Below are 12358 nucleotides of genomic sequence, written 5' to 3'. Positions count from 1 at the left end.
CTTCATATTTCGGGATGCGTTTTGTAAACAAACCGCTGGCCTTAGTATGGGCAGCAGACTGCCCCCTCTTTTGGAGGAAGTTTTCATTAGCGACTTGAATGTAGATTTGGAGAAAAGGGAAAAAATTTTCACACGTGTCTGCAGCCGTTAAGTTGGTTGATGACATCCTTTCCTCGGTAAAGGAGCGTTATCTCACGCAGACATTAGAGCCTTAACTCCAAACACAGCTCGGTAAAATTTACAGGGTGACAAAAAAGTCCGGTCACACTTTTTTGGGGTCGCCTGTAGCCTACACGTTGCATCTCTCTGGTACCATCTATATGTCAAATAAAAGGACTTACTTTGCTGTCAAAGTGGCAGAGTTTAGTTTCTGTGCAGTTTGTTTACATTGAGTTGTGACTTGTGGGGCATGGCAGAGTTAAGAGCAGCTGTTATCGCTGAATAAACTCGGACACATATTCAAACACCTAAAACCGCTCGGAATCAACCGGGAATTCGTGTACCGAACCATAAATCGGTACCTAGAGACCGGAGGCACCCAGGGCAAAGCACGATCTGGACGACCAAGGTCTGTGAGAACTCCAAGGCTGAAAAAGATTATACGAGACAGTGCCGATGGAGCACGTGCGCGTCGCTTGCAATCACTTTCCAAGACGTCTGAAGCTGGTTCGATCGATCAGATATCGTCTGTGAAGTATCTTTATGAGTTACTGATTAAAGCTAGGAAAGTCAGATTCATATTTTTCTTCTTATTCTTTGAAAAATATTGAGATTTTCCTGTGTGACCGGACTTTTTTGTCACCCTGTACAGTGGAAAAGAAAGTTAAGGGAAAACTCTCTTTCCATAATTTCTTGCATAATTTCAGCTCAATCGTGATTTAGGGTAGCATCAAAGATCCTCAAGTTACGATTAATGCTTGCTTCAGATAGAATTGGAAAAAAAAATTGCCTTTTCAGTTATTGATTATTGAACTTAAGATTGTTTTTAATATTAATGTAGCGTTTTCTTCATACTTTTAAGAAAAAACACGGATAAAATTATTCTTCACGGTTTTGAAAGAATTCTCGATTTTTTGCCTGTAACACGGCTCATTAGGCGGCGCATACCTTCTTTGTGCATCGTTTCAGCTGTGTTATTCCACCAGGCCTTATCTTCATGACTGCCCAGTATTTGTGAATATGGCGGAACTGGGGGCAGTTCCTTAAATTAAAGTTTTTTGGGAACAAACTTGACCCCTTTCTCTGCATACTATTCTTGAATGACTTTGCTGTAATCAAAACTTGCCAAATCTGACCAGAACATTACGGGATGGTCGTGGGACCGAATGAACGGCAGAATTTGTTTTTGGAGACACTCTTGGTATAGTTCTGACGTCATTGTAACGAAAACTTTCGTTTTTTTTGCCACAGCTCCAAATGCCGTACCAAATCATAAATTTTGGTGCAAATTCGTCGGCAAAAGCAAATTTTAATTTGGCTGAGGAGTATCCTCCCTTTGCCAAGTAAAATTTTTGATCTGGGATTTGCCTGAAGCACAGAGAACAGACATCGGGCCCCGAACAAAAATTTGTTGAAATCGTGTGTGAGAATACCCACCTAAGTTTCAAACCAAATTCGTAAGTGGACTAACATCCATAAGATGTCGCTACCAGTACACATATTTTTCCATTTTTTCGACACGCTTAGAAATTAATACTCATAGCTTATCTCAAATGAGGCCATTGCAATGTATGAGAGTAACACAACTTTTTGTGTGATAAATTTTAAGAACATCTTGATTTAAAAAAAATGCAAATCATATTTCAATCATACTTTAATCGCTGTCATATGTCCCAGCATATGCCCCATATTGTTCAATCAATATTGGCGCTGAATTGAAAGTTGAATTCCAAGTTTTAAAGTATGTCTGTCATTAAATAGTTTTCTATAACAGAGAATGTGAACATAAATGTTATAATTGTTAATTATGGGTCGGTATTCTGGTTGATGGTATCTTGTAACTCATGTTTATAAATAACTTAAATCATTTCTACTGATTACTAACAAGTTACATGAGTTACAAGTCCTCATATATCGATCTCAGGTAACATCAACCAGCATATCGAGTCATAGTTTACAATTATAACATTTATGTTCACATTTTCTGTTCTAGAAAACTGTTAACTGATAGCAAAATCCCAACACATACTTTAACACTTGGAATTCAACTTTCAATTCAGCGTCAAAATTGTTTGAACAATATGGGGCATCTGACAGCGTTCAATTGTGATTGAAATATGATTTGCATTTTTTTTAAATCATGATGTTTTAAAATTTATTACACCGAAATTTGTGTTACTGTCATACATTGCACTGGCCTTCTTTGAGATAAGCGATGAGTATTAATTTCTAAGCGTGTTGAAAACATGAAAACAAAAATAGGTGTACCGGTAGCGACATCTTATGTATGTTAGTCCACTTACGCATTTGGTTTGAAACTTAGGTTGGTATTCAAACACACGTGTTGAGCTCCAGCTCGAACTCTGTTCTCTGTGCCTGAAGTCAGCCTTCTTATAGGATTCTTCGTCCATCAGAAGGCACCCGTCGAACTTGGTCAGCACCTGGTTGTATAGCTTTTGAGCACGGATTTTGTTTAATGATCCGATTTTGCTGTTTACTAGCTCGATACAACTTAATTCCTTCCCGGAATCGAGTTCTCCTCACGGTACAATAGGCAGCTCCGAATTTTTTGTCCAAATCACGGACCAACAGATTGGAATTCCTCTCAAAATCTTATCACGCAGTTTCCGGTCGACAGTTCCAGTTTGATGATTGGCTTGAGGCTTCCGAATCGTCGTCAGTGATTCCTTAACTGACAAAACTCTCGACACGTGGGCGCTTCCAAATTCGTCCACCAGGAGCGTCACAAGATGAGCAAAAGTTTGTTCCAATGCTGAATGAAGCAAGCATTATTTACACTAAAAATGCACCAACGAAATCGAAATATCAAAGTTTTGATTTTGATGCCAAATAACTCACAAATGTCTCATTCGACGAAATTTGATTTTTTTTTGCGAAAAAAATTCTGGCGAGAATGGTTTTTTCTTGGAATCGGGCGTAGCTTTATGTATTTTGTTGATAAAAGTTAGTAGACATTGGTTGACAATAGTCTAATAACGAGTAGATCGATTCTGAAACTTTTTCTATTTTTAAACTCAGATACTTGTGATAGGATCTCGTGTTAGTTTTAATTGATTGTCAACTTTCAAGTATGTTGTCATCTTATAAAATTAAATTAAATAAATTAAAGAAGAAAGTTGGGCACTAAGGAATTGAAATTCTGAACATCAAAGATGTTATAGAAATATAGGAATTTAAATAAATACTTCTTTGAAATGTGCTAAAGGGGAATTTTGATATAGCAACTGTGCGAAAATTTCAATATTTTAATAATGAGGTTCAAAGTCCGATTGTGATATAAATAAACTGATACTTACAAGTGATCCGTCGCAGAAAGAGTATTTACAAGGGTACTTGAATTTAGAACCTGGAAAGAAAGATGAATAAAAGACTTTATTTTCGGCAAAGCACGTAATAGAAATCCGTTCATTTGGCTCGAAGCATTTGCTCTAGATATATTAGGGAAGAATGACATCGAAATGTTAAATTCCCAGAAAAAAAGCTCTAGATATATTTTTTTGTTTACACTTTTTTTTTTTAATCTTTTCGGAAAACTCTCAACTGAATTTCTTCATAGGTTTATTTTTATAAAAGTTTTGTAAAGTGCTATGGAGCAGTTAGGGAGTACCTTTTTCAACATAAAAAAAAAATTAAACTTGATTCACAAAACTGCTCTAAAATAGCAGCAGCAATTGCTTGTACATTGATAATGTCAGCTATAGTAGTAAACTTTTTATTAGCAAGGACTTATTCAAAGAAGACGATTGTTTCGTGCCTTTCGAAAGTGTAAAACTGTTCAAAATCATTTCGTTTAAGGTGAAAAGTGAAAATGAAAATAAGTGTACCTGAATTTGGTGATAATTTGAAAATGAGTAGGCTGCGGCCGTGGATGACGGGTGTGATTTTTTTTTCGCTGCGAATTTTAATCTCGGGAAAATATTTCATTTTTACATATTAATTGTTATTTGTGCTGAAAAACTGTTCGGAAATTGAATGCTTTGAGTTAGCATAGTATAGATTCTTGTTTGGTAGACGTTCTACATGCCTAATTTATTGCCAAAATTGGTGGATGATGTGTAGTGGCCGATGTAACAGCTGGAGCCGGTGCCGAAGCTGAAAGATGATGTACTTCAACACAAGATACTTCCTGCAAATCATTCGTCTGATCAAACATTAGAAGAAGACCCGGATTACATCACATTCTATGAAGCTGAAGTCAGAAACTTTTACCAATTGGCTGAAGATACTATAAGGCTCCATCATTGCATACATTCAAATGGTACTTTGAAGAGGAAGGAAGAATGCGCTGAATTCGGTGAGATTGTTCAATTTATAGGAATTTGTGAAACATATCATTATTATTATATTGACAAGTCCTACTTGCCATGTAGGATGCCCCATATCTAAAACCCTCCCCATTCCTTTCTGAAACAGCTTCATGGGTCGTATGAGTTCTCTGCACCTAAAGAGTTTATTTCGCTGTTTCAGAACTTTCCTATCATGATTACATTGACTTGCCACGGTGTGCATTATAGTACCTCACTGAAAATCAAAGCGGCACTTGAAATAAGTATTGAATCCAGATACTTATTTTGGCATCTCGTGTTGGCTCTGATTAACAGTTGTACTTTATGTATCAGCCAATGCAAGATGTGTGTAGTCACCCTCTGCTATGCTATGCTATGCTGAATTTGGTGATAATTTGAAAATGTTTATAGTTTATTCCTTCGTCAATTTACGTGAAGACGTTATTTCTCAGAATCATATCTACTTTATCGTTATTGAAAAAAAAACGATTCAAAATTAAACATTTCTGAACCATAAGCTTTCAAAAAATATTGCACAAATGTGTAATAATAGAATCTTTATTGTAAAGTGTGTCTAACCGTACGTAGTTTTTTAGAGAATTTTGTATGATTTTTTTTCGAAAGATGTAGTTTTGAAAATTTCTAATTAAAGTTCTCAGTATTGCCCATTTATTAGTAATAACTAAACTTTAATTTCTGTTTCGTGAATCCTAATTTACATTTTAAGTTTTAGAGCTGGGTTACCATATTAATTTAACAAATTCTTCTTTATTTTCTTTCTTTACTGAGGTAAATGCCAAATTGGCCATTCTTTCTCTGGATCGAAGGATTATAATTTTTGCGATGAATTTGATTCATGATATTTCTATTCATGTTTTATTGTGTAAGATTAGACTGCGATTTTAGGTTAAGAAATTATTTTGTTACTAATTTTTTTTTGATCAGGCATAAGAGTTGATTTATTTACAAGTTTTTTATAAGAGGGTTTGTTTCTTTCATGAGAAAAAAAATCAACAATATTTTTTTAGTTTTTATAAACCAAATGTGTGACATTTTTCCTTTATTATTAGCTGTATCTGATGGGGTTGTTGTTCTTTTCTATTGTTATTAGTATTTGGATAAAATTGTTTCCGATGACATTTCTATTGTATAATGATGTTGTATTGATAACTTTTAAACATGGGAACCGATTTCTCAATTCGTTTTTTTTTAACGTGGATCTGTCTGAAGTTAATATTAAGTTATATTTTCTTCTGATATTCTACGGTTTCAATATGAATTGGCTGATCTCGTTCGGTTTTAGTTTCTCTCTAGTGTTGGGTATTTGTGGTTTCAATCGGTTGAATATTCGGTTGCTACGAGTGGTGTCTCTAGAATGGAATTTGTGTTGTGGTATATAATCTAATTTTAAATGAGGTTCCTGGAGTTGAATTGTTGTTTTGACGATTTGCCACCACTTCTTCATTGATATAATTAGGCTTGCTTAAAGCAAACAGAACGAAAGTGTTATTTTTGAAAATTTTTCTAGAGCTTGCGATAGCTTAGAGCGTGGTTTTTAAATCGTAATTTTTGTTAGCGAATTTCAATAGATTTGTGTGTAAGCGTTTTGATAAATATAGGTTTTGATAAGTTTTCAAATGAGAATAGAAAAATAAACTTCGATGAGGTGTCTGTGAAGCTTTTTAAGAAAGGGTTTAAAAGTTGATAAAAAGAAACCTTAAACAATAGAGTAAAGCATACGTCCGATAGTAGTCATAGTAGTAGTACTAATTGTTGCAGAGTCAACAGTAGTAGGTATAATTTTTCATAAGAATATTCTGTGGTATACAGTTATATGATAAAACAATGGCTATGAAGCAATAAAGCTCTGCTTAAATCTACGTTTTTCAATGCTTGTAAAATAGAGCAAAAAGAATAAAATATCATCTTTCCTTTCAACAGATTGGTAAATCTAGCGGTAATCCTACAGAACGTGGAGGAAAACAGTTTTTTGGGCTGCGTGTTTGATTTTTTTGCACGAATTTACGAAACATGGCAAAGTCGTGTTTTCCGGTAGAATCTGCCAAGTTTCAAAATATTTTTTCGATGAATAATCGTCACTTAGACCAATTTTTCTTTTTGGAAAAAGAAGCAGACCGAGAAAACTGATTTTCCTCTCGTTCGATAATCATCTATTTACACATTAATGACTTAGAGAAAAGTTGAAGAAAGATTCAGCTTATACTCAATATTTTAAGAATAATGAAAACACTCCTTCTTTTGTCCTAAAGTAAATTATTCGCGGCGTTTTAGATAAAAATTTCTAAAGATTTTGATCCAATTTCTTCAACTATACCGTGAATTTTCTTTCTTGATTGGTTTTCAAAAGAAACGTAAAGCGACAAAATTGTAAGGAACTTTGTTTCATCTCCCACTCAAACGTATTGTGTACTTCCACGAACTCTTTCTGTTCCAAGTTTCCCCTTAGCACATCATCATCGTTCTAATCTAATAGAACCACTCTCATTGTTTCGAATTAGTAAAGGCCCTTAATTTCTGTTTTCCCAATAGTTTAATAATGGTTTATTACTTTTTTCCGAGGAATATTTATGTATGTACATGACGACTAATTGATTTTTTGAATTTCCTATACTAGCTAATATGATGTGTCTTTGTATGTCTACCTCTAACCAACTTGTTCTTTTCGGCATTTCGCTAGACTAGCGACAATACACAATTTGAGCCTGACCCACAAAATATGATTAAAATTAAATGTAATCGAAACCATTCGACTGATCGATTGTACCGGCAGACTGTTCGGGATTGAGGGTTAATTTTTTGATTTGGTTGAGTTTTTGGGTTTTTTCTTTGACAAAATTGGATTCCCTCGATCCGTGTGCAGTTTGATGGTACAATCGTTTATCAGTGATTTTCCCTAGCGTTAAACTGCCTAATGCCTAAAGTTATACTGAATTCCTAACATCATACGGGGTAGAGAATAAACAGAAAAAAACATTGGTTTATCTTATTAATTAGAGATGAATATCATCAATCAGTCGTGCGTTTTCCACCCATCTGGAGGGCGAAAAACGATACAAAGAAAATCCCCCGTTGTCGAACGATCTGCGCCTACTATGCGACGATGATGCCGACGACGATGAGATTGATAACAAGTTTTTTACACAAGTATAACAACAAGGAGCGCAACGCCTACTGATGCAGTCTTCTGGATCATTTACCAAATGAGGTCCTCCCAAAGGGCCCCTTTTAATAGGCCTCAGTCGCCTAACTGTTGGAATTGTTGTCGACCGATTGGCAGAGTGAGGTGACCAGGGTTTCGAACTCCGGCAGCGACGTTTCGAACTGCTGCAACTGCCGGGTCAGATCGTCGACGGCGGCCTCATCCTCATCGGTTTCGACCGTATCGGCACCGGTCAATATCCGGCCGGCATCATCGGCATTGGCCGCCTCCTCGTCGTCGACATTGCTGATCACGTTCGACAGCTGATTGAACTCCTGCAGTGGTGGGGCGTTCGAGCATTCGCGATAGAACTTTGCCAGATCACCCATCGGGGAGTTCGTGGCGGCGAAGGGAAAGTGCTGCAAGACAGAAAAGATTCAGTTTTAATTTTAGAATATCAAATTGAAAAATTTGGGAATTTATAAACAGAATTCTTCCAAACTACTTACCAACTCCTTTAGCAACCGCTCATCCTCGGGTCCAGTTTGTCGGATGGACCAGCGGGAAGATCTCCGGAACTCTCCTCCTCCCAGCGAAGCCGGTGGTGAACCGGAATTTGATCCGGTGGCGGCACCTCTCACTGTAGCCGCCGGCTCTCCAGCACTTTTGGGCGACTGGGACAACCGGAAGTTCATGGGGCCGGCCGATTCGAACGATCCCTTCTGGCTGTTGTTGCTGCTGAGGTTGTTGTTGTTGACTGTGTTGGCATTGTTGGACGAATTCTCATCGGAGACGCCGAGGGACGCCGGAACTGGGACCGGTGCCGTCACCGTCGTGGGTGAATTGATCGACTGGCGGTCCTCGTCGTTTCCGCTCTTGATGGAGCTGGTATCGTCCTTGGGTTTCGGGAGCAACCAGTGAAACGGTGGCGTTTCTGGTAGGATAAAATCCTCCTCGGTGTACTGCTTGACCCGGGACGGGTCCACGAAGGCTCCACAGCGCATCGGTTTGTCCAGGTCGATAATTTTCTTTTCACTGAAAGGGAGACGAGAGATAGAGGAAATTTAGTAAGTGGACGGATTATGGCACCGCGATAAGCCGACACGAGTGATTGTAATGAGGTTTTAGTTGATTAGTTTGATACGGTCGTTGAAGCCCACTGTCGAGTGGATGACAGCAGTTCAACAGCCTCGTCGAGTATTATTCGCGCGAAGTGAAAGTAAACATCAACTAATGCCGGTGATAAAAAATTAATAGAAAAAAAATGTGCTTCAGTTAATTAATTTTGAAGCGGGTTGTTTTTAAGAACAACTATACTAAAAAAATGTGTTTTACAAGTTTTCCTGTTCAAGTATCAATAACATAAGATTACTGTTGAAAAAAAAATTAAAATCTTGACATTCATAAAAACCTCTAAACCAGCTAGCTGTAACTGGTTTCCAATTCTAGTGCTTTAGAATGTGGCAAGTTTACCTAGATTCCGTTATAAGTTAAGCCGAGCTTTGTATTTTAATCTCCTTCGAGATTTATCTGTCCCAGATAGTAGTTACCTACTGCTCGAATCCAGACACGTGTAGAACCGGTTGAAAAACAACCAAAACAAATGAATGGGAAACGAATCATTTACCTGAAATGTGGATTGGTTCAATCTTGAACTAGTTTTTTGGAAACCACATCTCAACGATACATTATTAGGTACCTTCACTGAAAAAAAATTATCGATTTTTAACCATGCATTCAGAAGAAATTCACAAAACAAAGTCTTTAATATTTTTTCGCATGCACTCCTTATTTCTTGTTCTTCCAGCTCCCGTTTAGAGCGCCTAAGATGAAGGCGTTACCTTAAAAAGTAGATTAAAATTCATTTAACGAATGTGTACATATTTTGGAAAACTGAAGTATGTAGATTTCAAATCAATGATACATTTTTCTGAAGACTTTGATTGATTTTGACTTCTGATAAAGAAGTTACAGAAATTTTCTTGCCTTGTGATGTAAAATACGTAAATTTTGACGAAATTTAAAACAAATTTTCAAGCAGTTTTTTTTCATTCCCAACAAACACGGGAAATAATAAAAAGGTAAATTTTACCGAGAAGCAGAGGTTATTTTTCTCACCCATCTTTCGCGGTGAATTTAGCCTTTCTTGAATTCACCTAGCAAAAAGGTTTTTTTCATTCACCAGCGAAAAAGTGAATTTAACATTTTTTTCGTTTCACCTAAAAAAATGGCAAATTTTATGTTTTCAAGATTCACTGAGTAAAAAGAAAAATTGTGCCGTTTTCCCATTCATTGACTAAAATGGTATATGCTATGTTTTGGTCGGCTCGGTGATCTGCTTTTAGCTCCTTTACTGGATTCTTCGCATTTTTTCGCGCCACTCCTGTATTAGCACATTCATGCCCTCTTCCGTTCGAGCCAACTCGATTCATATGTTGTAAAATGAACAAGAATCATTAACAGAAGCTAACAGAACGTAATAAAATGTAAAGCTATATTTACTATCTTGTTCCGATTTTTGCATATTCCGCATGATAGCAAAACTTGTTTCTGGATAAAAAAAACTGCTTAGCTGCCATAAACGACTCCTGCAAACAGTTAGGAGTTTTATTTTTGATTTACCTTTTTTTGTGAATTGTACCTTTTTATTCAGCTCAGTTCAGGTAAACTTAACCTCGCTACGAGATAAAATTTACCTTTTTCGGATTCACCATTTTTTCTCGGTGAATTGTACCTTTTTCCAGCTCGATTCAGGTAAACTTTACCTCGCTGTGAGGTAAGTTTAACCTCGAAGGGATGGAAGTTACCTTTACTGGTTTCACGAGCGTTTACCTTTTTATCTTGGTAAATTTAACCTTTTTTTTTATTATTTTCCCTGCAGTACAAATAAATCGGTATCGATTTTTGAAAAGTGCATACACCCAAGACTATTGTTATGAAAAAGACGCATTCTAAGTTTCAGAAAACAAAATCAATTTCCTATTTAATTGCGTTCAAGCATTTTCATAAATACTTCATTAAAATGCTTCCAAATCGACTTAATTTCACTACACGAATAATACTTATAGCTTTTCCGTAATTATTACTTAAAATTAAAAAATATAATTTTAAGTCCATTCACTTTTTCATTTTGTTTATTCGTCAAATTTGAGCGCTCTTCACGCTAGTTTTTATTTAACAATTTTTTGTTTAAAAATAATCATTTTATTGGTTTTATCTCAAAACCTCCATAAAACCATATGGTTATTGGTAAGAATTTTTTAAGCTCCTAAATCGACCATTGTTGAAGTATTAACCTTATGTGGATAAAAATACGATAGCCAAATCTTCGTCATTTTATTTTGAAGTGGACAATGGTGAAGTTGTACGCGTTTGTTTTTGGATATTCTATTTAATTCACCGTATTTGTTAAAAGTCCTTCGACTGGAGGATACAACAATGCCAACTCTGCTGAGATTTAATTATATTTTTTTTTTTCTTATAAATATGATTTTGAATTTGAAAACAATTTTTATTTGCTAAAAACCTGGTTGGGCTCAAGAAAACATTTCCAGAATCGGAATTGGGACTCTGGCAGGCAGAAGAACTCTGGCAGCGATCCCTTAGCCTCCGTCAATCCCGACTAAGCGCACATCCAAAAACTAACGGAAACAGCGGTCGAGGTTATCAAAGTCTTCGGAACCAAGTTTAACGACAGCAGTGGTGGTTTTCTAATGGAGCTACACCTTTCCGGATCGCAAGGAGGAGGAAGTGCCGCGAGCTGTTCCGGTCAACGAATAATGGCATCGAATGATATTCCTGGGAAAGTCCGTGTATTATTAATTAAAAAAAAATTATCCTAGGAGAAACTTACAACTTTTCTCAAAACCGATTTCTAATTACATCAAATAATTCAGAATGAATTTTCGAACAACCGCGCTTCCCACGCGCTCTTTTGATGAGGTAAGGGGAATTTTTCTTAACGATCGTCTGATCAAAGCCAGATGTCCCTTTGTACGGCGAAATGCGCGATCATAGCAGTGCGCCTCCAGCCAGCTGTGCATGGCCTGGCCAGTATGGCGCACTGCATTCGTTTGCAGTTTTTGCTGCTGCAGTTAGTCCGTGTTGTTTGTGTCTGATCACGAAAAAGGAAATTGCGAAATCAAGAATTTGTCACTCGAACCGGCTGCCCACCACAAGTGTCTGCTGCGAGTGGGTTCAGTTCAGCTCGAACTATGATACAGGCATAAACAAAGGCCGCTCTAGGCCATTCGTCAAGTCCATTCAAGTCATGTTTGTTGGGTAGGTTGATAGTTTGGTAAAGTGACTGGAAATTGATCGATTTCATCAAGGACGAAGATTGGTGGCTGCTTTATGGAAATTTCTAGCAGTAAATTGTTGAGCTATTTACGGTTATTTCGTAAAAAATAAGTTGATGACAACGTCATTTGATTTAATGGTCTCAAATCGCAGAGTAAAGAATTTTTTATTTCAATTTCAAACTTAGTTATAGAATTCTAGTCATTAGAAAACCTGTCAGTAATTTTTCATAAAATGCAGAATCAAGTTCAAAAAGTATTTTTTATCATTTCACCAATTCTGATAAAAAAGATTCAACACTCCAACAAAATTAATCCTTTCTTCCATTCCTCGACACAAAAAAACTTCTACATTTCATTGAAGTAAAAAAAAACTCCTATCTAGTAGCCTTTTTTGCGGCCTTTCAATGCCATCAACCTGCCTGCGAGCGAGC

The 12358-nt window shown here is 36.6% G+C and overlaps 1 protein-coding gene across 1 annotated transcript in view; it reads right to left on the bottom strand.

The window, feature by feature from the left end:
* Window positions 1-7116: 7116 nt before the first annotated feature.
* LOC129752239 (autophagy-related protein 13 homolog) overlaps window positions 7117-12358 on the bottom strand; it is a 122160-nt gene continuing 116918 nt past the window's right edge. Inside the window, exons 4-5 of the mRNA XM_055748024.1 lie at window positions 8136-8661; window positions 7117-8045 (exon numbers count right to left, since the gene is read on the bottom strand). Of these exons, the coding sequence (XP_055603999.1) occupies window positions 7731-8045; window positions 8136-8661 (841 nt within the window). The 3' untranslated portion in view covers window positions 7117-7730. The remainder of the gene's footprint in view (window positions 8046-8135; window positions 8662-12358) is intronic.

This window comes from Uranotaenia lowii, chromosome 3 (genome assembly GCF_029784155.1).
Source record: "Uranotaenia lowii strain MFRU-FL chromosome 3, ASM2978415v1, whole genome shotgun sequence".
Taxonomy (NCBI): domain Eukaryota; kingdom Metazoa; phylum Arthropoda; class Insecta; order Diptera; family Culicidae; genus Uranotaenia; species Uranotaenia lowii.
The sequence above is the reverse complement of the archived record's forward strand: the minus strand, read 5'-3'. Positions and strand labels throughout refer to the sequence as shown.